At 63.0% G+C, this 26,291-nt stretch overlaps 2 protein-coding genes across 4 annotated transcripts in view; one reads left to right on the top strand and one right to left on the bottom strand.

The window, feature by feature from the left end:
• FBXW8 (F-box and WD repeat domain containing 8) overlaps nucleotides 1-7,371 on the top strand; it is a 117,032-nt gene extending 109,661 nt beyond the window's left edge. The window contains exons 10-11 of the mRNA XM_079762451.1: nucleotides 1,295-1,405; nucleotides 1,945-7,371. Coding sequence (XP_079618577.1) covers nucleotides 1,295-1,405; nucleotides 1,945-2,089 — 256 coding nt within the window. The 3' untranslated portion in view covers nucleotides 2,090-7,371. The remainder of the gene's footprint in view (nucleotides 1-1,294; nucleotides 1,406-1,944) is intronic.
• TESC (tescalcin) overlaps nucleotides 1-26,291 on the bottom strand; it is a 68,147-nt gene that overhangs the window by 9,115 nt on the left and 32,741 nt on the right. The window contains exons 3-12 of one of the 3 annotated variants that reach the window (XM_079762454.1): nucleotides 19,338-19,418; nucleotides 15,747-15,886; nucleotides 14,628-14,689; nucleotides 14,416-14,523; nucleotides 10,888-10,935; nucleotides 7,787-9,011; nucleotides 7,570-7,666; nucleotides 7,346-7,477; nucleotides 1,263-1,429; nucleotides 715-792 (exon numbers count right to left, since the gene is read on the bottom strand). In XM_079762454.1, coding sequence (XP_079618580.1) covers nucleotides 8,934-9,011; nucleotides 10,888-10,935; nucleotides 14,416-14,523; nucleotides 14,628-14,689; nucleotides 15,747-15,886; nucleotides 19,338-19,418 — 517 coding nt within the window. In that variant the 3' untranslated portion in view covers nucleotides 715-792; nucleotides 1,263-1,429; nucleotides 7,346-7,477; nucleotides 7,570-7,666; nucleotides 7,787-8,933. Of the gene's footprint in view, nucleotides 1-714; nucleotides 793-1,262; nucleotides 1,430-7,345; nucleotides 9,012-10,887; nucleotides 10,936-14,415; nucleotides 14,524-14,627; nucleotides 14,690-15,746; nucleotides 15,887-19,337; nucleotides 19,419-26,291 lie in introns of all 3 variants that reach the window. The other 2 variants (XM_079762453.1, XM_079762452.1) reach the window with 2 other exon arrangements.

Here is a 26,291-nt window from a genome sequence, read left to right as displayed (position 1 = left end):
GCCGACTGGGCAAGCCCTCCCATAGGCCCTTTTCTGACTTCTGTGGTGATGCACTGAGCTGCCACCAGGTGGTGCCAAAAGGCAACTAACACTCCCACCCACTGGAATCCCTTTTAAGAGTTTAGAGCTGGCTCCAGCACTGCCTCCCCCGCGTGCAGCTCACCAGGTCTGTACTCCAGGCCTCATTCTCTCACCGAGAAGCTGCATGCTCTCGGGTGAGCAGTGCTGGTGAAGCCGGCTAAGTAAGGTCTTCCCAGCACTGTTGTCCTGGTCGTCTGTAAATGCACACCCAGTTCTGCCACCGGTTAGTGGCTTGTCCCTCATCAGGTCACTGTTAGCAGGCACCTGCCACTGCTGCTGTGATGCTCCTCTGAGCTCTGTCCAGCTGGCGCGTGGTCAGGTGCCTGTTCTGCCCCACCTCTGCCTTCTCCTGGAGTCCTGCTCACACCCGTCCTTTCTCTCCATTCCTCCTGCCTCACTGGGCTCAGACTCCCTTTATCCACGAGAGAATCCTCTGCTCTAACCAGGAAGCCTGTGACCCCCGCTCCTGTGCCTTCCGAGAGGGCCTGTCAGCCGTGGTCTCCTCCCCCTGAGTGCTGGACCCTGGGTCCCATCTGTGTGCCCTGTACCATCTCATGCTCTAGGAGTGGTGCCAAAAGGCAACTAACACTCCCACCCACTGCTCCTGCCCCCCAACCCCCCGGTATGTCTTACCTTGACCAGGCGGGCATCTCTGATGCCAGGTCTCTGCTTGCACTGGACATTTTTCATCCTGGGTCTCCTGGCTCAGTGCTGTGACCATAGTAGCAATGAAAAGGTTTTAGGATGAACAAAACTTTGTACATAGATTTCAAGCCATTTCATTCCAAGATTGTCTGAATGTGCGTTTACAACCCAGACCACCTGTGTCACATGGAGCCCCCTGACTTTAGGACTACGGGGCCTTTTATGGTTCCCATGCCTGCAGATGGGCTTGGCTCGGATAGCTGGAGTGACTGGTCCAACACCAGCCAGCCTGGGGTGCTCTCGCCTGCATGCTGCTGAGTTTACCCTTTATGTCCAAAACACCCCGTTGTTGGGGGCATTCAGACTTGTTTACAGAGTGGGCCTGGCTCTAACTTTGGGAACGAAGGCGAGACAGCGCCCAGGGTGGTGTCCACTGTAAAAGGAATGCCTGGCTTAGAGGGTTCTAGGGTCCCTGTAGTCCTCAACTTCCAAGACTGGCAGCCAATGCAGGACATGCTCAGTTTCCGATGACTTGCCTTTACCAGCGCGCTCTCCCCTTGTGTTCCAGACACCCCGTCCGCCACCTCTCCTTCACCAGCCACAGCCTCATCACGGCCAACGTGCCCTGCGAGCGGGTGGTGCGCAGTGCCGACCCGGACAGCTTTGCCACGCACAGGAGGTCAGTGGGCTCGGCTGCTGTGGTCTGGATGTGCAGAAAAGACAGTTATGTTTGAGCTTAGACTAGAACCCCCATGCCCCACTACTCCCTACGGGGTGTACCCTCAGGCACAGGCAACTATCGATGCAATAGGGTGAGTGATATTAGCAAATAATGTGCTACGTGCCCGTTGTAAGTGTTTTCCCCACAATATCTCACTGCTGCTGCAGGATGGCTGCATGGGTGGGGACACAGAGAAGCCGAGACACAGGGCTTAGGGACCTGCAGGTTAGAGTCCTAGTCACGGCTTCTGAGTTAAGTCCTCCTGCGGGGTCGGCTGGGTGACTCAGCTGCCACACAAGGGAGACCCCTCCCTCCTCACCCCATGCACGAGGCTCGGGTGCTTCTTCTTGGCCTGGCTTCTGAGCAGCCTGAGGCCAGGGGCCTCTCCTCCTGGCACTTACCTACCCGTTTACCTCTAGTCCCCGGATCCTGAGTGTCCGGCACACTGTGCCCAAAGGGCAGATCTGCTAGGACGGCCCTCTCTGTGCTCCCTCTAGGCACCGGGGGCTGGTCCACGCCTACGAGTTCGCAGTGGACCGGCTGGCCTTGCAGAGTGCTCTTCCCGCCTGCCGCTCGTCCTGCGACACCACGGCGGGGAACAGCTATGACCTCGCGCTCGCCTTCCCCTACGACAGTACTTAGGGGACAATGAGAAATGGAAAGAACAACAGAGGACCTCTGCTCCGGGTTTCAAAGGTTTGGGGGAAGAAAGCAACCCCGGGGTCCTTGTGTGACGCACCTTCCTGAACTGCCTGCACTTTCCCCGTCTGTTTTCCTCCCACCACTGTGCACAGCTGGGGCTTGTCAGGCGTGTTGCACCTCACTGGTCCCTCTCTCCTGGCCTTGGGAACCACACACTGATGACTCACATGTATACCGCCTTCCCCCACATCCTCCTCCTCCTCCAGCTCAGCCAGCCCGCCGCAGGGGTGACACCCCCCGCGGGTTCCCGTCTCTCCTGGACGCTGCAGCTCCACTAAGGCCTGGGCTTATCACTGTGAACAAGGCTCTCCTGGGCCCTGCTCCCACTGCCCAGCCTCCAGTCCTCCCCCCGGGGCGGTGCCTAGATGAGATCGGGGGTTCACTCGGGTGGGCTTCTCCGACAGCATCGCACCAGTGCAAACCGGGGTTAGTATTTTTCCACAGAGCTTTTATAATTATATATTTATACCATTATTTCATTAATGACTATTTTGCTTATTATTGCATCTACAACATGTGATACAAAGCAGATATTTTCTACATAATCACCGAATAGACAGCCATCCTCCAGGTGGGACGGATGGCGATTCTACACGGGAGGAACCGTCATGTCAAACCACTAAGATAAAGCCAAGGCGAGAGAACTGTTCCGTTTGACAAACAGCTTCCACTTCCAGAGGATGAAGTGGCAAGCCATTGCCTTACTCTGGTTTACAGTGTTGGCGGCAGCCACCTGCTAGACCTTCAGGATAGCCCAGTAACAGGGACACAACTACAGAGAAGCAAGACCATGCTCGAGTGAGTTAGCAACAGATCACAGCAGCAAAAACAAGCACAAGGATGTACTTAGCTAATATACAAGTTGACCCAATAGATACAGATGCCATTTTGTACCTTCCCAAATACCCGTAGACCATCGCAGAAAGTGACAGCCACCAAGAAAGCCCCTGTTGCACAGAGACTGAGACCAGGCCGGCCTTCCTCAGTCACCCTGAATCCTAATGCAATAAAATTGGAATCTGCAGATGTTTTTGTTATTTAGCTTTTTGTTGGTTTCCAAACACTCCGACTTAACTTGGTTTTGAAGAAGGAAATTCAAAACGACCTGAGCGACCATGAAAGCACCATACCCAGCCCCGGGGAGGCTCACCTCCACACGCTTAGACCAGCGGGGTGGCCACAGCGGTGGAGCTCGCACACGAGCGTGTGGAATGGGCCCAGCCCCGCGGGCCATCAGAGTCCCAGCACCTTTGCTGGTGAAGGTTCCGATTGCTTAAGGTCGTCCTTAAAGTCCCACGTCCACTGGAAGCCAGTGGAGCCGTGACTGGGAACTGTCACTTCTCCGCCAGCCTGCCCTCCGGGATCGGGAGGCGGCATTGTCCGAAGGCTCTGCCTCCTTCAGCCCCACGAGCTCAGGAGTGAAGCCGCTGCAGTTGGCAAAGGAGGGATTTCCTCACTGTCGCTCGGGGCTCTGACCCCTCGCTTCTGTAAGGTGTTCATCTCAGTCTTAATGCCACTGGGTAACATTTTTCCTTTTAAGGAACAGTTCTGCCCAGTCTGATCGCCCAGATCATTCCTCCGTACTAGCTTTGCAGCAATTTTACATAATTGAACAGTTTAAAGAAATCAGACCCAGACAATTATACCAAAATTAAAAAGTTTTAAACTACTGTTATTCACTGCAACAGCTGGTCCAGTGTAAAATGTTATAAGCACAGGTTCCCCTCCCCCCAACCTGTATATAACTTCCCTCCCATTCCTGAAAGTGTCTGGGTTTTGCAAAGAAGCGTTTGTCACCCAAACCGTCATCTCTCAGCACGCCCACCTCAAGTGTTTTCTGCTGTAAACTATACCCCGGAGCCACGGGCCGGGTGGGGTCAGAGTCCCTTTATAAACCGCTATTTGCCCAGCAGCAGAGAAAGGCATGGCCATGTCCCCCCTCCGCTCACCCCCGGGGCTGTTCCTCCCCGTGGGCTGTTTTCAGGGAGCTGCTCCCCCGTTCTGAGCTGGTTGTGGATCTGACCTCTGCTTCCCAAGCTCTTCCCTGCTGTCTCCCCGCAGAAGAGGGGCCTGGGATGTGCTGCAGGGACCGAGGGCCAGACTCCAGGCTCTGTGTCTTGTCTCAGAACGTTGTATGACTGCTTTCTGCTTCATTACTATGTTGGTTCTAACATTAAATTTCGAAAATGTTTTTATTGCTCAATTGATTTGCCTCCCCTGGCCACCAATCTCCCCCAGCCCCGACTTCTCACCTTGCTCGGTGGCCTGTTTCTGCCGCCCACGATCGATCGAGAGCGATTGAGTCGTTATCTCAGAACCACCACTACAGGGTTCTGAGCCCAGGAGCCAGGGAACCCACAAAACTACCTGTGAAATTGTGCACCAGCGCATCCTGAGAATTGCGACTCTGCCACTAGAGGGTGCTGCCGGTGCCCAGACAGTAGTTCGTGGTTAGAAGACCCCCAGCATCACCCGCCCAGGGCAAGGGGAACCCCTGGCTCACTGGGTCTCAGCTGGTAGGAGGAAACATCTCCCTGCGCGGGAGTTGGGGCCTTTCTGAGAGGGAAAGCTGACGACCCCAAGATGAAGTCTTCCTCCCCACCCAACCCGAAGGGCTGGTGCTTCCTGCTCTGCAGTTAAATGGCAGACGCTGGCCCCTGCAGCTCTGTCCGTCGTCACAGAGAAATGGCTTCCCCAGAGCCGGTGGCCGGCCAGTACAGCCGGGCCGTGACAGCGGCTCAGGTGGGAGCTGCCTCCTCCTCCTCCTCCCTGACTTGGGGCCTTTGCTTTGGGCAGCAGCTGTGGCGGCCTGAGCTTCCAGAGCTGGCTGCCCGGCCACCACGCTGTGAGCCTCACAGACCTGCCCGCCTCACCCCTCGGCCAGGCCAGATGGTCACCTGGCGGCGGTGCAGGGGCCTGCGGCGACTTGGACGGGCCGCCTCTGTGTGGTGGCAGACTCCCTCCAGCTGCTGCCGCGGTGCCATGTGGCGCCGGCTCCCTCTCAGCCTCCGGTGTCGAGCGAGGGCTTCCAGCAGCGGCTTTCGAGGGCTCGGCCCGGGGCTTCTCTTTCCCTGGGAAGGAAGGGAAATGGCCCCACCCGGAGCTGAGCCTGTCCTGCCGCAGCTTCTCTTCCTCCCGCTGCTGGGAGACACTGCTCCAAGGTGGGGTGGCTGCACACTGTTTCCCAGCACACCCCGAGGCCTTCCTGCTGCCCCTGAGCCACGCGGTGCAGACCGGACCTAGTCTCTGCCCACGAGATCACCAGCGGGCCCGGGTCAGAGGACCGGCACCGGGTGCCGCCATCACTTGTCCCTCGGGGCCAAGATCACTCACCGGTCGCGGACCCCTGCTGGCGTGCTCACAATTCCTAGAGACAAAGGTGACCCTAATGCCCGGGAAGTGTGCTTAACACCCTAGCCCCTCCCACTCGGTCCCCAAGGCCTCCCCAAGGTCACTGGGACGACAGCTTGCAAAGCAGGTGTTTGCAGAACCCTTGCCAAGGCCCCTTGTATTTTTAACTGCAGCAGCCTGTGTGAACCGCCATGCGCTCGCAGCACAGCTCCGCCTCCGTGCCGTGCCGCTGGAGGGACGGGTTCAGCTCTCGGTGACAGGGTCGGGCCATACGGGACCCACTCCCATTAGCGAAGCACAGAGAGAACTTCCCCGTCCCTTGGACCAGAAGATAATGGAACTGTTTTGTTAAAGTCCAGCCATAACTCGTTCCCTGAGAGGGTGTGCGGCCAAACTTGGAAGCTGCTGTAACCTTACTCCGTTTCCTTATCCATAATTCATGTCTAACGTGGCTGCAGAATGCCTCCCCCAGGCCTCTCCTATTAGATTTCCATTACACAGCCCTTTTGTAACCCTACCAAATGGCTGGTGTGTCAAATTGCCGTATTGGTCCAAAAGCCAAGTTCTGGTAACTCTTCCCCCTTGGCGATGTGGCAGAGTAGGATGAGATCCCGCTTTCCACCTGAGTCCTGGGTAAGTGACCTCACCCTCCACCTGGGCACCGGCCCTGCCCCGTCTTCTCCCTCTGGAGCCTGAGGCCCGCAAAGCCCTGACTTAGCAGCTTCCTTCAAATATTTGGCTTTGCATTGAGTTCTGCCTACTTCCTCTTAGTCACTGCAGTTCCTGATGGGAGGAGCGCTAACACATGTATCTGTTTGACCTTTCACCTGCTGTGTTAGAGGACATTTCAGAACAGACGTCACCTGCTTCGATGAGGGGCCCCGGCCAGGGGCCAGGGGCTGCTGCACTCGCACTGGGTCTGCACCCAGCCGGCCCCTCCTGGGCACACCCGCTCGTCCCGCAGGTAAGAGGAGCCGTTTCCAGGCCACTGCGCCTGGCCCCTGCCCGCTCCACACTACCAGATGGCACCTCGAGACCTGTGCCCAGAGCAGCAACCCTCAGCTTGTTCATCAAAGGCCAGCAGCCCCACTAGACGGTGGGGATGTAGCCTACCCTTCTGGGAGGTTTGTACCAACTAAGCCAGCCCTGGTCACTCCCCAAACGACCGAGTGAGCGAAGGCCCAGGCTCACAGAGCAAATCAGCTTCCTTCTGAGCAGCATGGCCTGGGCTCCTAGTGCGGAATCTCACGCTAATGAGCCATTTAAGGTGAGCAGTGGCCCAGAGCTTCAGACATCAAGCCTGGCCCCTGTGAAAGCGTTTGATGCCTGCCCACATCCAAACTCCAACTCGGGGCATGGGCCCGTGGGAGATGCATTATTTATAAAAACACTCTACATCAATGAGCTGCCTTTGTTGAGAACAAAACAAGCGAACTGGGAGCGTCCAGCAAATGCAGGCCTGCTGTAGCCCTGCCAGGGTCCTGCCGCTCTGACCCCGGGTTCCTCTCACTGGGCATGAGGAGGGTACCACGCCTCCTGGGCCAGGTCCCCCCACACCAGGCTGTCCGGTGACCCCAGAACCCTGCTGTCAGCCAGAGAACCCAAGGGCGACAGCAAGATCCCCAGCAGCCAGGGAAGCAGGAGACCCCAGCCCCGCTCGGAAACGGCCCGGCTGCCCTCTTCCTAGTTCTCAGTTGGTCTTTCCCACCAGGTGTGGCCCCGGAGGGCAGGAGGCAGAGGCCTTCGCCTGACCTACCGCTCAGGATGCCTAAACGTTGGTTGAGTTACGTGCTAGTCTAGGATGCAGAGCCCTGGGCAGGACTTCACACTGTCCCCGTCACTTACCCTGACCGTCCACCTGCAGCACAGGGTGTGGGGGCCGCAGTCCGCATGCGTGAGACCGTGGTGGCGGGTCCCAGGCCAGCGTCCTCAGGCACAGCTGGGCTCCAAGGCCCGGCCCCATCCTGCCAAGCGCTTCTGACAACAGGACGCAGGCAGGAGCCTCCGTCAGCCGCGTCTGCCACCCTCGGACTCCTGCGGCCCACACTGCCCGCTTCTCTCCAACTCACCTTGCTGCTCTGTTCTGGTTTTTAATATAATGCCGACATTAGCTTCATCCTAGACGACGCATTTGCCTCTGTGTGCCAATGGGGTTAAGGTGAGGCCCTGGGAAGGGAAAGTTGGGGCCAGACAAGAACAGGTTAGAGACCCACATGCGCCCGGCTGTCCCTTTCCCAGTCTGAACCCCAGCGCGTGGGTGTGACAGAAGTACTGTAACGCACTTACGTCAAAACTATGAATTGAAAATTCGAGAATGCAGCCCAGCCGTGGTGGCTCAGTGGTTGAGCGTTGACCTATGAACCAGGAGGTCACAGTTTGATTCCAGGTCAGGGCATGTACCTGGGTTGCCGGCTTGATCCCTGATCACTGATTCTCTCTCATCACTGATGTTTCTATCTCTCCTTCTCCCTTCCTCTCTGAAATCAATACAGATATATATTTTTTTAAATTAGAGAATGCAAATAACAGCTGTTGCCAGTTCGCAGGAGAACTTTCTTGAAGGCTGGAACAGCGCTGCCCAGCAAGTGTCAGTAAAGGAACCGAGCGTCTCCTTAATGCGATGCCAGGAGGACGCCTGGAATGCAAACAGCGACAGCTCCCACCGCCCAGTGCTGTGCCCAGGGCGTCAGTACCGGCCGGGCGAGGCTCAGGGCATCTCGGCTCCCCAACCGTGACCCGGGCCAGCCGTCTGCTGACTCTCAGGCCACGGCCCCACCTGCCATGCACCGCCTGTGCTTCCTCACCCCCGCCCACAGCCATCCCGAACCAGGTGAGCGTTGGGAGATGCTTACCTGGGGCGGTCACCTCCCCCCGCGGTGCCAGGTCTACATCGCTGCCACGGACGCTGGGGACCGAGTGCTGGGCCCCGCCGCTGCCCCATGCTGCCAGGAGGGGCCACCTGGCATCGGTGCCCAGCAGCACGAGGCCAGCTCGGGCCCTGCAGCCGCACAGGCTCTAAATGTGCGGCCACGACGCTGAGGAAGCCCGCGGCCAAGTGCCCAGGCCTGGGAGCAAGGAGCTGCCTCCCGACTTAATTCCCAGCACTTCTGCAGGGAGAACAGCAGACACATTACCAAAACGAACCCAACCAGGAGCAAGTCCCCTCCTCGAACCAGCCTTCGACCACAACTCGGCTGCTTGCTCCTCAGTCTCCGCTGTGCTAGCCAGTGGCTGGCCACTCGTGTGGGCAAGGGACAGACAAGAGCCTCGTTCATTAACAAACCCTGTTCCTTTTTTATTAGAGATAAAAACAGTAAAGTCCCACACACCATGCCCTGTCCTGGGGACGGGATGAGCTGCAGCCGTAGGCCTGGCCCTGCTGCTCAGGCTTCGGGGGGGCTGCTCAGCCTCGGGGGGACTGCACGGGGGGCGCTCAGTGGCAGAGGGCCATGGTCTCCATGTTAAGGAAGCGGACGTGCATCTTGGTCTCGATGTCGATCCCCTGCCAGATCTGAAACGCACGGAGCAGCATGAGGGCCTCACACTGACCCAGGCAAGTCTTGAACCATCCCCCCCCTCCCGCCGGCATCAGAGATGTGCCCGCGGGACAACCAGCTAAGCCACCACAGGGACTGCCACTCTGTGCTGGTGAGCTTGGCTCTGGCATCCGTGTTCTCCGACATGTCACCCAGGTGGCAACTGAGTCCGGAACCCACACGCCCATCCCTCCACCGCCTCAGGCTCTGAGTCACGCCCTTACACCTTCTTTGCACCCATAAAATGCCGAGACCACCACCTCTCCCCCACAGCACAGAAGACTGGGGTGTGGGGTGTCGAATCATCAGAAGCGTTTTATCAACTTTAGGGCTCTGCATTGTGAGGTTTCAGTAAGCCTTCGTCATTCATTAAAAGGTGACAACAGTCTGGTCTTTGTAACTGTCCCATGTTCTACACAGACCCGCTCAGAGGAAACGTCCTTTCCACTCAGACCAGGGCCGTGGCCACACACCTGGTGCTGGAGAGGCCGTCCCAGTGCCGCCTGGCCGGGCTCTGCCTGACCCCCCTCTTCCCCGCTCCCCCCACCCCCAACTACAGAGTCCCACACCGGCTGGGTGCTCGCCAGCTCCTCAGCCACACAGCGCCCCCCACCCCCAAGAGGGCCCCAAATGGAGCGCGGGCGGGAGGGATGCTAACAGCAGGAGGGATGTGGTGGGCGGTGACTTCTCACGGGCTCCCTGCTTATGTAAGAACGTCAAACTCTCAAGCTGTCACCACAGCGTCTCCAGGGACGGCCGGGGGCTGGAAACGGGGAAGCCAAAGCCGCAGGAAGGCCTTGGCGCGGTTCTTGCCCGTCACATGCACGATGCCCACGTGCTGCCCGCCCTGCAGCTGTCCTGGGTGTGGGGGGAGGCCCAGAGGAAACACCTGGTTCCACGGGAGAGCTCTGGCCCTCGCTGGGTGAACAGGACGTTCCCGGGAAAGATGCTTGGGCACCAGGACGGTTTCTGCTAAAGGCAGGTGGCAACGGGGTCACCAAGGAAGCTGGTGGAGCTCAGGATGGGGAGGCCCACCCGGCTGGAGGCCTGGCGGTGGCCAGCCTTCGGGGAAGAAGCTGGCTTCTCAGGCAAAAAAGGAAGGTTTCCTACCTTCGCCCAGCCCAGCCCTGGGTGGTGCGTCTGGGAAGGCGAAGGAGACCACGGGCCTCCTCGCAGCCTTTGTCTGGGCCAGGCGTGTGCTGGTGACGGGCCAGGTCAGGGCTGCAGACGGGAGCAGGGCCCGGCCCCACTCCATGCACAGTCCCCCCGACTTCCTCTCTTCCTCAGCCCCCAGAAAGGCCTTGGGGACCCCGATGTTGGGGTGCTCAGGGCCAAAGAGCCAGTCAGAGGGTGGGGGCCTCATCTCCCTGCAACGGGGTATCTCCTGTCAGAGCAGCGAGGGGTCCCAGCTCCCAACCTGGGAGTCCTGTGTAGCAGGAAGGATGAGCAAGGCCTGAGTGTCCACCAGGGGGAGCGCAAGCGCCCGCCAGGGAGGCCCAGGGAGCGCAGCCGCCCCGCAGGCGCAGGACTTCACTCGGGTGGGTCCCGCGTCTGGGCACGGACGTCCTGGAGCCCTGCTTCCCGGGTGCACTGGCCCCACCTCTGAGAAGGGGCGAGGGACTCGCCTGGGAGAGACGGAGTGGCGTTGTACACCCTTGTACCCTCCAAATGTTCTGACCACGCTGACTATTACTTTTCAATAAAATGTAAGTAAAACCAGTTTAAATTGTTTTAAAGGCCACGCCCAGGCCTGACCCTTTCCACAGAGATGCCAGTCTCCTCCTGACCAGCCGGCTCCCCCTCGAGTCCCACCACAGCCACACCCACGACTCTCTCTCCCCGGACACGCACCTTCAGGAAGTCGTCGAAGGTGATGCCCTCGTACACCTGGTCAGGCTCCTGGGGACAGAGCACAGGCAGGGTGAGTGGCTGCCACCGGAGGCTCAGGAGGCTCTGCCCCGCCCCCCGCGCACGCACACACATGCACGCACGCACACACACACAACTGCACGCGCGCATACATGGTTGGGCCTGTTTAGGTGAAGTCACAAGAGGGTCATTCTGCATTATTTGTCTCCAGCTCAAGGCCAGTCACCCTGAATTCGACGGCCCCTTCACTGGCTGGAGGGGGAGGGTAGGCGGTTGGGGACCCTGTGGACGAGGGTGGAAAAGGAGGTGGGGTGGGTGAGAGGCACGGGCTCTCCTTCCCCACCCGGCCCCCTCTGCCAGGTCCCAGCAGGACGCCAATGGGCACACACTTCCTGGTCCTGCCTCAGCGCCCCAGCATTGATAAGAACCGGTTCTGGGCTGATCCGAGCTCAGGCCACTGGGGAAAGGAGCAGGGGGTCGAAGGGCTGGCCTGTGTGCCCAGTGAGTCACCATGAAAGCGTCTGGCGGTGGCCTCACCTGCCCCGGCACTGGCGGTGCTGGCCTCCCGCTGTGAGCCCGCTGTGGGCACAGGGCCTCGTGGACGGCAGCTGGGCTCCTGGCCCTTCTGCTGCCGCTCTCAGCTCTGGCTCCAGGCCCCCGGACACCTCCCCCCGGCCCCTTAGCGATGGGAAAGCCCGGCCTGCATCACCTCCCCCGGCCCCTTAGCGATGGGAAAGCCCGGCCTGCATCGCAGATGCCCAGCCACGTAAACGTCACTTGTCCATGGGACTGGCCACTGTGCAGCCATTAGAAAAGGGCGACCTGTACACGCGATAGGGACACGTACACAGTGGAACAAAGCAGCACAGCCAGGAGCAGGATGTCTGCAGGCCCTCCCCCCAGCTAAGCAGACCCCCACGCGGCCACGTGGGGGGTCGGCACAGAGGAAAAGCCAGGGCAGTTCGCCTCGGCAGAGGGACCCAGACAGCAGCAGGGGCACGGCCTGCCTGTGCCTTGTTCCCTCAGGGAGCGGGACGGGGAGGGAGGAGGCCAAGGAGACGCTTCTCTCTCGGGACCTCCCTGGAAGCTGTCCATGTGTCTTTTGTTTGTTTGTTTTTTAAAATATATTTTATTTATTTTTTACAGAGAGGAAGGGAGAGGGATAGAGAGCTAGAAACATCGATGAGAGAGAAACATCGATCAGCTGCCTCCTGCTCACCTCCTACTGGGGATGTGCCCGCAACCAAGGCACATGCCCTTGACCGGAATCGAACCCGGGACCTTTCAGTCCGCAGGCCGACGCTCTATCCACTGAGCCAAACCGGTTTCGGCTGTCCCGTGTGTCTTGAAGGAAGTCTGCGACGTGCCAGGCGCTGTCCCGAGCGCTTACCACGTCGATGTCCCGTTACCACTGCCTGCAGCCTCCCACGGCGGGCCTGCCTGCAGCCCTTACAGGGGCGGCCAGGGCCGGGGCCAGGCCGCTTGTCCCGCGGACAGGGCTCTCCCTCTGGTTTCTTCCTTTCACTTGGTACACACACTTGCTTTAATGTTATAAATGCAGCCAGCCCTCAGATGCCCGTCACGGGCCCAGGCAGAAGTGGCTGTCCTGTCCCTGCGGGCAAGCCCTGTCCCCGGGGCAGCGAGGAGAGCCAAGTACAGACAAGGCCCTGGCCCGAGCCAGGCCGCAGGGCACCCTTGGAAGGGAGGAGAGGGGGGCTCGGGGAAACACCCCAGGCTGAGACCCCAGCCAAGCAACGCCCCTCTGGAGCCCCAGGAAGCCTCCCCAGAGAGAACACTCCAGAAAGAAGCCGCTGCCGTCAGTGACAGGCCTTGACGTCCACAAAGGGGTGATGGGTCCTGAGTGTGGGGGCCGCGCGGGCAGACACATTCAGTGACCTCAGAGGCCGGCGGCCCTGACACGCACACAGCTCGTCCGCTCCTCTGGCCACGCCGCCACGGAGAGTGTGAAGGGCCCACGGAGGGTGCCTAAGGAGATGGCGCTCGGGCACGGCCCGCTCGGGGGCTGTGCGGGGTTTGTGCCGTCGGCAGCTGCGAGCCGCGCTTCCTAAGGGCGTGGAGACGGCGCACCAGCCGGAGTGGGGCCGGGGGCGGCTGAAAGGGGCGCGTGTGGTTCCGTCACATGGGACTGGGCCCCACAACCGGTGGGCATCCCTGCGCTCCCCGCGGGGTCCCCAGTCTTTCCGTGGCAGTTAAGCTGCTGCGTGGGGTGGTTCCTCGGAAGCCAGAGCCTGCCGGCGCCCAAGCAGCGGGCAGATAACATACAGACCAACCAACCCCCAGCCCCACCCGGGGGCAGGCCTGGCCTGCGGTGGCCCCTGGGCTCAGGCTCGGGGCACAAACAGCAGGTCCAGCAGGAAACAGCCCCCCCCCCACCACCCCGCCACACACACACACACACACACACACACACACACACACACACACAGGCTGTGACCCTCAGCCACAAAGGCGTGTACAGCGGAGCTGACCGAAACACAGGAGCAGGGAGGGGACCCAGTGGGACCCCGACACCCAGGGAACAGTCCATCGAGACGGCCCCACCCCCCACGAGGGAGCGTACTCAGCACAGCCGAGATCACGGCCCCAAATTCCGGGAGCTCGTGTCCCTGAGCCTCGGTCCCCGCCAGTAAAAACGAGGCTAAGAACCAACGCGACGCGTATGTGAAGGGCCCCGCACAGGCTGTGGTCGCCCTCGGAGAGGGGCTTCCACCCCCACAGCAGCGTGAACGCGGGCAGCGGCCGCTCCTACAGGCACGCGAGGCGACTACGTCACTGGGCATTTATCCCCGTGACCCGCAAATCCAATGGCTCTTCGCTGGGGACGATTCCTCCCTCCCCGCGGCCCCCCTCCCCCTAGCCCCCCCCTCGGCCCCCCTCCCCCTAGTCCCCCCCTCGGCTCCCCTCCCCGCGGCCCCCCTCCCCGCGGCCCCCCTCCCCAGGGACATTTGGCAGCATTTTGGTTGTCACACTGGGAAGGTGCGGCTGGCCCCGGTGGGTGGGGGCCCAGCAGGCCGCCGCCGGGCCACGTGCCGAGCGCGGGGTGGGAAGCCGGCTCCAACCCGCCAGCTCATCACAGCTGACCTGCAGCCCTGAGCAGGGGCCGGCCTGTCTACACCAGGTGGCCCAGCCACGCTCACGTGTCCTGCTCGGTGCTCATGCCCGTGGGTCCTCCCCGACCCCAGCTCGGCCCGCCCGGCCTGAGCAGTGGAGGCCTGGGGGCTCCCGCCCTCCGCAGCCGCAGCTCTGAAGGCGGAGCCCTCGCCCACATTTCAGGTACCCCCCCCCCCAGCTCCTCAGGGCCCCAGACCAGGTGGCCCTACCTCAGGGCCTCAAATCCCCTCCGAGCCCGCAGGACAGACACAGGAGAGCGAGCCTGCGCTCCCCACTGCCCGGCCCTGCCGCGGTGCCAGGCGCTGCCGCTGCCGGTGGCTCAGAGGCCGCACAGCTGGTCTCCAGGCCCCCGGCCGGCCGCCCTGGCCGGTCACTCACCATCTGCCCCACGCAGACGCTGGCCGCCTCCATCATGGCCCCGTCGGCGATGGAGCGGGCCGAGTCCTTCTCGATGTGCGGGTTCCCCGAGAGCAGCTCCTCCACCACCTGCCGGCGGGCAGAGGCGGGCAGAGACGTGAGCCAGGGCCTCCGTCCCCGCAGGGCGGGGGGTGCCAGGAGCCCTGGCCGGGCGGGCGAGGAGCATACTTTACATTTCGATATTCCTCCAGGGTGATGCGGCCGTCGCTGTCCGAGTCATACATGTGGAACAGAACTGGGGCGGCAGGGGGAAGGCTCAGTCAGGGAGGTGGAGGGCGCCCGGGCCCTGCCCCCTAACCTTCCCAGCTCCTAACCTACCTCACACTGAGCAAAAGACCCTAACAGTGACACCTAAATGCCAGAGCCATAGGGGTCAAGGGCAAAGGCCAGGGGGCAGACTGGCCGCTGCCTAGTGGGTGACCTTGGGCAGGTGACCCAACCTCTCTGAGCCTCAGTTTCCCCACCTATAACATGGGAATAGCGAACATCTCCCTCATGGCGCTGCCAGGGCTCAGTGAGTGACAGCGGGCGGGTTAGGGCCCAGGATGCCTGGCACTCTGAGCGTGGATGATGTGGCAGCATCGTTGGCATGGAGACAAAGCAGTGTTATTTCACGGTTTTGTCCCTAGCAGGGCCCGGGCCCTGGGGCCCTGGCTGATGGGAGCTCCCCACTGTGGGCATGAGGGGCGTTAGCGCCTCCTCCTGGTGACATCCACGTGTTCCTTTGCTGCCAACACTGGCGCCCACAACAGAGGCACCTCCCGCCCTCGGGGCTCGGCCCCAGGGAGCCCCAAGCTCAGGAGCCCCCTTTGCTGGCATCTGTCCAGCGCTGGCCAGAGGCCCTGGTCAAACACCCTCTCCCCTCATCCTCACACTCCCCCCCATGAGGCTCAGATGGGCTGTGGAAGCTCATGGAAGTTAAGGTGCTTGGCCTCGGCCACCGTTAGGGAGGGGGAGCCAGGGCTTTGGACCCAGGTCCATGGATTCCACGGCCCGGTCATCCCATCAGCCTCCGAGCCAGCCTGGGTGCACAGATCCGCACGTGCAGGCCAAGGTCACAGGGCCGCCCAGTGGGAGGGCCTGCGGGAACCAGGTCCGTCTGAACCCAGGGCCTTGCTCTTGCTCGTCACCTACAACCCCTTCTAGGCCCGGGACCTCCCCTGCTGAGGGTGCTCACGGGGAGCCGCCCCAGGGCCATTTCGGAGGCGGGAGAGCCACCCTTTGTGGTGGGGTCGCTGGGACCCACCTCCCCATGCCCGTCACCCCCGCCCCCGCCCACGGAGGGTGCGCACATCGCAGCTTCTCCTTCCGGCACAGCTGCACCTGCTCCTCGTCCATGGTGACGTCGATGGGCTGGAAGTAGGCCATGATGGTTAGGAAGTCCTCAAAGTTGATCTCGTCGGCCAGGCCGCTGGGCCCCTTGCGCAGGTTCCTGCGGGAACAGTGAGGCGTGTTGGAAATGAGTTAAAAACCCCGCAGCGCGGAGAACTTGGCCCTTTGGGACACATACTCCGCCCTCCATGGCCTCCGAGCTTGGGTTCCGTTTCCCCACAGCCTGCTCTGGGCCCGGGGCCTGGGAGGTGCCACGCAGCCCTCCCCCCATGAGGTCTCTGAGAGCTCACACCCGGGGCCTGGGCCGCAGGGCCTCCTGGCTGTGCTGCGGGCACAGAGCTGGGACCCGCACCTGGGGAAACTGAGGCTCCGAGCAGAGCAGCAGCTCACCGGGCCCATCGGACACGTGCCTGTGCACCAGGGGCCGCCTGTGTTTGCGCAGCTCAGGGACCCGGAGGGTCTTCATGTTTCGAAATGGTTGGAAGAATGTTGGGGGAAACCCAAAAGGATGGCACTTCACAAGTGAAAATCACATGAAATCCCACCGTCAGTGTCGGCCAGTGAAGCGGTATTGGCTCCCAGCCACGGCCACTCCCCACCTGTGGCTGTGGCTGCGTTCCGGCGACCAGGGCTGGGCGCCTCTGGGACAGAGACCCCGGGCCCCGGGCCCCGGGCCTGACACGTCTGTTCTCTGGCAGCGTCCCGGCAGCCCAGGCGGCTCTAGGAACCTGTCACTACCAGGGCAGAGGTCACACGGCGCCGGGTGTTAGTAAATCCGGGCAGTGTGCGCTGTCCCGGTCCGTGTGCCTTCCTGAGGGGAAGGAAGGGCGTGTGCTGGGTGGGGCTCGGAGCGCACAGCAGGCGTGGTCACGGCCACCCAGGCGGCCCGGCGACAACAGCTCTGGGAGGGCCTCCGCCACGGCAAGCCCTCACCGGACCGGCCGGGCAGCTCCCGCAGGAGGTGCCATCAGGACGTCCTGTGCGTCCTGGCCGGGGGCACTTTCCAGCTGGCCCGGGACAACGAGCCGTCGAGGGCAGGGCTTCAGATTTACTGGGGTCCCCTCGGGTCGTGACTGTCCTGGGTTTAAAAGAAAATATGTGGTTCTCTCTTCGGGACCCATCTACTCTCGTTCAGCCACTGACTGACCCTGAGGTGGGACCACCCTCCACAGTCTGCCTATCTCCCTCGTGCCAGCTCTCCACCCCGGGAGACTTCCCAGAAAGAGACGGATCCCAAGCCTGGAGCAGGGAAGGCGGGCTGCGGAAATGCAAATCTGAGGTGCAGGGAGCCCGGCCTCCCCTAAAATCTTCTATCTGATAGCGTCCCACTGCCCTCCCGACGGTCCCGGGACCTCGGAGCTCCCGCTGCCGGGGCACAGGCCCAGCCCAGGGCAGAGAACAGCCAGGCACCGGCTCCTCGGCGCGGCTCCCTGTGGCTGGCTCAGGCGTCCTTCCCGAGCGGCTCCGGCTGCAGCCCCGGGAAAGGCAGGCCTAGGTCCTTCTCAGGGGAGGTCAGGAACCAGGCTGCCTCGCCATCTGGTTTTTGTTCGGAGAGAGAGACCCCCTGGCGCCCTTCGCAGGATTAACCGGGACCTACCTCCCATGAGCACCCCTCGCGCTCGCCAGGGGAGCGGGTCCCTTCCCTCCTAGCGTCCCTGCGAGGCCCACGTGAGACAACATCATGGTCTCCAAAGGCAATGAGCGTGCAGAGGCCAAGGAAACGCAGACTCAGCTCCTGGAGCCAGCCACACCTGCTCTCCACCCCCATTTCCTAAACGGGGCGCCCAGAGCCAGGGCCGGTGGACGGAGGAACAGGGGTCCCCACCCAAACCTGCAACCCAGCACGGGAACAGGGCAGCTTTCGTTCTTTTTGCAAAGGAGCAGATTTGGAGCGGTATTTCTGCTTCCCTGCACTTTCTGCTGATTCTGTGAGGAGCCCCCGGCAGTCCGGACAGACCTTGCCCTCGGTTCACTGCCCTGGTCCCTGAGGGTCTTGGGAAGCACGGCTGGTGTTTCTGGAAAAGCAAGTCCCAACGCCAGCGCCCCCTGAGGTGCTCCCTCGCCTCCTTGTCAGACCTGGTTCATGCTCCACACCCCACCTTCAAACCCATCAGTGCCCCCCACTCGCTGCTCCAAGCTGCAGTGAGGACGCCTCTCGCTGGCATAGGGGCTGCACAAGGCTGCGCTGCCCTCCCACCCCGCTCACCCCGCTCAGCCTCTGCACGCCAGCCAGGCGCCCTCTGCACTCCTGCGAACTGCCCGTGCCTGCCGCTGGGCCTCTGCACGCGCAGTTCTCCGGCAGCATCTTTTCTCCGCTTCGCCTGCTGAACTCCTGGTGGCTCTCTCCTCAGGCCCTGCCCACGAGCCCAGAGGAAGGCCTCCACGTCTTCGGGGGCAGCCTGAGGACTCCCTACGCCCCACCACGAGCAGGCGAGGCTCCGAGAGGCTCAGCACCCTGCTCGGGCCTCGCAGCCCCAGTGCAACCAGAGCTGAGCCGGTCAGGCTCACGCTACTAGAAACGGGCCAGGGAAGTCCTTATGGCCCGATCCCTTCCTTCCTCTTTCTGCCGGTTCTTCCTGTGTCAGCCAGCCCTGCAGACACAGGGGGTCGGGCCTGGGAGGGCGTACCCACCCTCGCCGCCCAACGGAGCCTCACACCCCAGGAGCCGCCATCCGGTCATGTGAGTCCTTCAGCTCCAACAACACGGCACTGGGTGGAGGCGCTCTGGCCGGAGCCTCAGCTCTGGGACTCGGGCAGCCCAGGGCACCGTCTCCCTGAACCTCAGTTTTGCCGTCTGTAGTCCAGAGCAACAAGCAGGATAGCCCTTAGCGCTTTAGCTCATCTCTGCACCCTCACAGAGACCCTGCAAGGCAGCGGCTGTTATTACCTCCATTCAATAGATGAAAAAACTGAGGCAGCCTCCCAGGTGGCCCCCAATGATCCCACGCCCCTGCTCAGTCCCTTTTCCAAGTGTGGGGTGACCTGTCCCTTGAGAGATTGGGTTACCAAAACTGGTGGCTTCTATCTGGGGTGCCCCGTCAGTCCCCCTCCTTGTCATTGGGACAGCTCAGCTGGGGGAGCCAGCAGCTGCCACGTGCACGTAGCCCTATGGAGAGGTCCTGAGATGCCGCCTGCCAACAGGGAGCTCGGGAGCACAGCCTCCCCCAGTCGAGCCTTCAGATGACTGTAGCCCCAGCTGACCCTGAGCCCGAGGACTCAGCTTGTTTGCACCCAGATGCCTGATCCACACAAACGGTGAGAGAATCAATACTCATTGTTTCAAATTGCTAAGTGTTGGGGTAATTTGTTACGCAGCCATAGCTGACTAATACAGAGGCCTAGAAGGACTGAGTGAGCCACCCAAGTCACCCAGCTACGACCCCAGAACCGTGTGACCCAAACCTGTGCTCACAGCTCCTACCCCAAACAGCTCCCTCTTCCTCCCTGCACCAGCTCCAGGGCTGTTCTGAGCACAGGAGCGCTGCGAGACGTTAGTTACAAGGGCGAAATGCTCCCCTGAGGACAGTCCCCTGCCACGGGAAAAGGCCCACCGGTTATCGAAGAAGGCACGGACGATTTTGGATCGGATCGGGTTGAGCTCCAGGTCAGGGACGTTGTTGAAGTGCTCCTTGCTGGTTCCGGAAGGACGAGCACCAGGGAAGGAGAGAGAAAAGAAAGCAGGTGTCATATAACACTTCACCATGTACCAGGCTGTATTCTTTTTTAATCCTCTACTGCTGAGAGAGAGAGAGAAAAACATCGATGTGAGAGAGAAACATCAACTGGTTGCTTCCCCGTATGTGCCCCAACTGGGGATCGAACCCGAAATGCGTTTGGTGTACGGGACGAGGCTCCAACCGACTGAGCCACTGGGCTGGGGCCAGGCTGTCCCTCTCATCCTGAGTGGGGCCAACGAGAGCAGGTCAGCAGGACTGAGCGTGGAACAGGGCGGGTCTGGAGGCTCAGGGAGGCTTTGGGGAACCCGCTAAGTGTCCTGGACATTCCCCTCCAGAAGGTTAAAGGGATCCATCCAGGATCGCACCCCGTCTGGGAGGTCAGAGACCACTTGCAGCCCGTCGCGCCCCCGGCCACCGTGGAGTCGCACGGCAGGATGCTGGCCTGGAGGTGTGGGGAACGGTCTGGCCGGTCCTCCAGGCGCGCGATGACAAGTTACCGCCGGACCCAGCGATTCTGCTCATGTGTACCCGGGAGAAATGAAACATGTTGACGTGAAAATGTGCATGAATGTTCGCGGCAGCAGGATTCACACCGCCATGGAGTGGAAACACCCTCCATGTCCATCAGGTGCTAACTGGATAAACAGAATGGGGTCCCCCACACAGTGGCATGTTCTTCAGCCATAAACAAATAAATGAACTGTGGATGCATCCTGCAACAGAGGAACCTTGAACGCATGATGCTGGAAGAAACCAGACATGAAAGGACATTTATATAAAATGTCCCGAGCAGTCAAATCCACAGACACGGGAAGGACAGGCGTGGCTTCGGGGCCGGGGGCTGGAGTGATGGGCGTGACGCCTGAGGATACGGGTTTCTTTGGGGTGACAAAACGTCTAAAAATGTCTAAACCGTGACTGTGGTGCTTGCTGTCAACAACTCTGGGAACAGACCAAAGCCAGTGACATGTGCGTTCTAATATGTGAGCGGAAGGGCATGTGGATTGTATTTCTGTAAAGCTGTTAAAAAAAAAAAAAAAAGATGCTGACCCGGACAGAGAGGGTGAGCCCCCCAAACGCAGCGCCCGCCGCTGGCCCAGGCTCACCGGGCCCTTGAGGCCGTGGAGCTGCGGGCAGCGCGCTGAGGCTGTGGGAAGTCCTCACCCCCCCTCGCACAGCCCACCTTGTTCTCGGAATCTGCTTCCTGCTCACCTTTCTCCCTGCGCAGCGCCTGCCACGGGCCGTGGTGTCGGAAGAGGCCCAGGCACAGGCGGGAACCCCGGGGAACGGGCAGGCACGCCCGGGCAGGAGGAGGAAACCTCCACCTCAAACAAGCAAGGCAGGGATCCCACATCCCAGAGGGCCCGACATCCCACCTAGGACGGCCTAGGAGGCAGGGCCGGGGGAGGGGGGGGGGAAGTGCCACGTACGCAGAGACTTGAACACGGTTTCAGCTGAAAGTTTCCCTAAACACACGGCCGGCCCCTCTGTGCAGAGAGAACGCCCCAGACCTGGACAACCTCTGCTCGCTGCCCCGGTGCCAGTTCCCGTCCCCTGCCTGGCGCTCCCAGCTGGGCCCACAGAGCCAAACCCAGGCCCCAGGGCAGAGCTCAGCCCCTAAGAGCCCAGTCCCTGTAGCCAGTCCCGAAGGGCGGAGCCTAGTCCAAAGGGAGGAGCCTACCCCAGGGGCCCGGCTGGCCCCTAAGCAACACCCCCCCCCTCCAGCAGGCCCCGGGAGCCAGCCTCAGTGTGGCCCAGTGACTTCCACAGGCACCGCCCCCTGGAGAGTCAGCAGCCCTTTCCACCTCGGGCTCCCAGGCCGAGTGTGCTCACTTAGGGTCCTCTCCTCTAAGGCAGTCTTGTGGGGGCCGGGGCTTCCCCATGGCCGGGCCCGTTTGATTTTAATGGACCTAGCCCGGGATGGCCCAGCCGCGGCCTAAGAGCTGGATCTAGTCCCAAAGGGCTGACACTGGTTCTGAAGACCCGAACCTGGCCCCTGAGACCCAACCCAGTCACAAACAGCTAACGATGAAGAGCCCAAGATGGGGAAGCCGCAGGTTCTGTGGGGCTGGGAGAGACCGAGCCCCCGTGCGTGTGCACGTGGCCAGAAGGGACCTTCAGCCCTGGTCACCGTGAGGTCCCATCAAGCGTCAGCGGGGCCCTGGGGCTGACCCGAGAGGGAGGACAGGCAGCAACGTCCTGGGAGGGAAGGTGAGGAGAAAGGATGGAGGGAGGACCAACCCCGCAGAGCCAGGCCACCCCACAGGGCCAGGCCACCCCACAGAGCCAGGCCACCCCACCCCGTAGGGCCAGGCCACCCCGCAGGGCCAGGCCACCTCACCCCACAGGGCCAGGCCACCCCGCAGAGCCAGGCCACCCCACCCCGCAGGGCCAGGCCACCCTGCAGAGCCAGGCCACCCCACAGAGCCAGGCCACCCCACCCCGCAGGGCCAGGCCACCCCGCAGGGCCAGGCCACCCCACCCCGCAGAGCCAGGCCACCCCACCCCGCAGGGCCAGGCCACCCCGCAGGGCCAGGCCACCCCACCCCGCAGGGCCAGGCCACCCCGCAGGGCCAGGCCACCTCACCCCGCAGGGCCAGGCCACCCCACCCTGCAGGGCTAGGCCACCCCGTAGGGCCACCCCACCCCGCAGGGCCAGGCCACCTCACCCCGCAGGGCCAGGCCACCCCACCCTGCAGGGCTAGGCCACCCCGTAGGGCCACCCCACCCCGCAGGGCCAGGCCACCTCACCCCGCAGGGCCAGGCCACCCCACCCTGCAGGGCTAGGCCACCCCGTAGGGCCACCCCACCCCGCAGGGCCAGGCCACCCCACCCCGCAGGGCCAGGCCACCCCGCAGGGCCAGGCCACCTCACCCCGCAGGGCCAGGCCACCCCACCCCGCAGGGCTAGGCCACCCCGCAGGGCCACCCCACCCCGCAGGGCCAGGCCACCCCGCAGGGCCAGGCCACCCCACCTCGTAGGGCCAGGCCACCCCACCCCGCAGGGCCAGGCCACCCCATCTCGTAGGGCCAGGCCACCTCACCCCACAGGGCCAGGCCACCCCGCAGAGCCAGGCCACCCCACCCCGCAGGGCCAGGCCACCCTGCAGAGCCAGGCCACCCCACAGAGCCAGGCCACCCCACCCCGCAGGGCCAGGCCACCCCGCAGGGCCAGGCCACCCCACCCCGCAGGGCCAGGCCACCCCATCTCGTAGGGCCAGGCCACCCCGCAGGGCCAGGCCACCTCACCCCGCAGGGCCAGGCCACCCCACCTCGTAGGGCCAGGCCACCCCGTAGGGCCAGGCCACCCCGCAGGGCCAGGCCACCCCACCTCGTAGGGCCAGGCCACCTCACCCCGCAGGGCCAGGCCACCCCACCTCGTAGGGCCAGGCCACCTCACCCCGCAGGGCCAGGCCACCCCACCTCGTAGGGCCAGGCCACCCCGCAGGGCCAGGCCACCTCACCCCGCAGGGCCAGGCCACCTCACCCCGCAGGGCCAGGCCACCCCACAAGGGCCAGGCCACCTCACCCCGCAGGGCCAGGCCACCCCACCTCGTAGGGCCAGGCCACCCCACCTCGTAGGGCCAGGCCACCTCACCCCGCAGGGCCAGCAACTCCCAGAGCCAAACCACATGTCTGGAAAAGCAAGTTACACAAAGAGGCCTGCTCTCCCGCCAGCAGAGGGGAGGCGGAGCCGGGAATCAGCAGGTGCATGAGGATGTTTGAAGCCCAGCAGCCCTGCTCCTTCCTCAGAGGTCGCTGCCGGGCCCACAGGCTGGCAGAATCCCCCCTCCCCCTCCTCACCACAGGCACCTTCCTGACACTGGGAGCCTCCCTCTCCTCATCTGTGAATTGGGGGCAAAGCTCGCACCTCCCATATCAAAGGGCACATGCAGGGGAGGGGGGCGGTCCAGGTGAGCCCCAGCCACGTGTCAGAGCCCCAGATTTCTCACCTGAGAAATGGGATCGTGGGAGTAAGCAGGTAACATCTCACCTGAGAAATGGGATCGTGGGAGTAAGCAGGTAACATCATGGGGCTAACGAGACGACGGAACAAGATAAAGGCACGCGGTGCAAAGCGCACTGCCCGCAGCACTCATGAGCTCTTCGCTTCAAACGACGATGATGATGATGATGATGATGATGACGATGATGACAGCAGCTAACCTCCCGTGTCCTCCCTAAGTGCCATCATTACCCTACAAGGTAGGGACTCATCTCCGTCTTAAAGGCGGGGAAACCGAGGCCGAGAGGTGAAGGAACTCCCTACCCCTGCTAAGGATGACACGGAGGCCGTGGGCCGCACAGCCCTGGCCGGGGCAGGCCCTCTGAGAGCCGGGTGGGGGGGGGGGGGGGGCGTGTCTGGCTCTCAGGGACACTCCCAATTATTTGCCAGCCTCTCTTTTCAACAAGTTGGACGCAGGCCTTGTGCCCAGAACTGGGAAAGGCCAACCACAGTCCACGCCCCATGAATGCTGGTTTCGGTCTGTCTTCCCTTCCTCCCCGCTGGCCCCCAGGTGCCCCCTGGGCTGGTTGGACTGGCTGGGCCGACGGTGTCTGAGCCGTGGGAACAGGCCCTGCCTCACCTGGGACAGGGCACTGCTCTGGGGCCAGAGCTGAGGCACGGCGGCCGGGGCCCCTCGAAGCTGCCCCGTGACCAGCAGCGGGTGTTGGCCCACGAGGCCCCCTTGGGGCCCACGGCCTCCCGCCCCTCCAGGAGGCCTTTCACGGCGTCTGGCTGTGCCAAGTGCCGCCCCATTTCACAGGCACGAAGGTGAGGCCCAGAAAGGTGCAGTGGCTAAGCCCCGGCCACACAGAAAGGCTGCCCATCGGCTCCGACCGCCCCGTGCACTTCCTCTCTCGCTACTCCTCCCGCCTGAGCGCTCTTACTTTAAAGGAAAGAAGAGCAGAGACTTTATGGGGCACCTGCTCCCACACAGCCCGAGAGGCCGCAGCCAGGACCCAGAAAGAGGGCAGGTGTCGGCCCCCAGGGAAGGACAAGACGGATCGCACCTCGGAGGCCGGGCCGGGATCTTGTGCAGCCCGTGGTGCGGGCTGGTTTCCGGTGGCTCTGAGGCTCGGCGAGGCTCAGCTCAGCTCAGCGGCCAAGTTCCCGGTGGCTTCTGGCTCTGGGCTGCCCCAGCCACCCAGCTTCCCGAGCCCCGAGCTGAGGGCGCAGGAGGCCCAGATCCTCGGCCCGGAGCTCCAGCCTCCCCATCGGATCCCCGCGCCCAGGGCCCAGCACTGAGGAGGGCCTTTCCTCCCCGCCTCCCCGACCCCTCCCCGCACTCACCGGTCAGCGTCTGCCGCCCACGCGGGGCCACTAGATGCTGAGCAGGGAGGGTGCTGGGCCCCCGGCCGTGAAGGAGGGATCGCACCTCCTTCAGCAAGTGTCCTCCGGGCAGTGGCCAGCGCCTCCCAGCGCGGCCCGGCCAGCAGCGGCGGCACCGCCTGGGCCCCGGACAAGGCCGAGCCCCGCCGGCCCAGACCCGCTCCTCACCTGCCTGTTAGCCCATCTCAGGGCAGGGGTGCGAGGGTGGTGTGCACCCCGATGTCCCAGTGCTGGGGACACCCCAGCGGCACAAGCTCTCCCAGCCACATGCCTGTGCACAGACGCGCTGGCAGGAAAAGGCCTCGCTCCTTCGACGCCGCCTCCTCTCCCGCCACTGCTGCTGCCCGCACCCGCCGTCCCTCCGGCGCCGGCACCGCGTTCTGACCGGGGAGCGGCGCCGGCTCCAGCGCTGGCCTCGCAGGGACGGACCGGCAGCCCTCCGGAGGGTCGTGGGGAAACGCGAGGCGGAAAGCGTGTCTCCGGTGTGACGGGCGCTTGGCCGCACCCTGAGCCGGGCCGACAGAGCCCGCAGGGAGCCGGAAGTCCGCGGGGGGCCTTGGCGAGGGGGACACAGGAGCAGAGACCGGAGAAGGCCGTCCCCCCGGGACAGCGGGCACATCTGCGGGCATCTCTCTGTCGTGGTGGGAGAGGCGTGGCTGTGGGCGCCGAGGGGGTGGAGGCCAGGGCCTGCTCAGCACCCTACAATGGGCATGACGCCCCCAGCAAGGGTGCTCCGGCCCCAGGTGCCCGGGAGAGCATTCCAGACGATGGACGTGGGTGCTGGACCCGAGGCGGACCAGGGCCGCCCACGTGGCTGGAGCAGGAGGAGGCGGGGGAGGGGGTGCCCACCGCACAGGGACCTGCGGCTGCAGCGGCCTCGGGGCTCCGGCTGCATTTTTCCCGGCGGGATGGCCCGTTCGGGCAGAGAAGCGCCATTCTATAGGATCCCCACACGTCCTGTGTCTGTGGGGGGCCGTCGGGCAGAAGCCAGGGTCCAGGGAGGAGGCCCTGTCACCCCGGCGGGCGGTGGAGGGGAGGAGCGGCTTGCGGGGGGCACATCCGTGTGAGACAGGGACGGGGTGGACGGCCACGGCGACGTGGCCTGTGTCGGGTGTCCTCGCGCCGGGCGGGCGTGGCATCACCCTCGGGTGTTCCAGCCACGAAGGAGCCTTTGCTGCCAGTCCTCCCGATGCTCAGCCCCTGCCTGCCCGGCCCAGGGTCCCCCTCAGGCGCCGGAGCTCGGCCCTCTCCCTCCTCCAGACAGGGCCTCCGCCCACAGCCCTCCTCACGGCCCCTCCTCCCCACGCGGCTCCCAGCCCCGCACCCACACCCTCCGGCTCCTTCAGCACCGCCTGTCCAAGGCCCTTCTCCTACGGGTCCCCTGTCCTTCCTCTACCACCACCAGAGCCAGCTCGCTTCTGTGAGGCACGGCTCTGGCTCCACCCCCCCACCCCACCCCAACCCAACTCTCACCCCCCATACTTCCCCTACCCACAG

Source organism: Cnephaeus nilssonii (genome assembly GCF_951640355.1).
Source record: "Cnephaeus nilssonii genome assembly, chromosome: 22".
NCBI classification, from domain to species: Eukaryota; Metazoa; Chordata; class Mammalia; order Chiroptera; family Vespertilionidae; genus Cnephaeus; species Cnephaeus nilssonii.
This window is presented reverse-complemented; position numbering and strand designations above follow the sequence as displayed.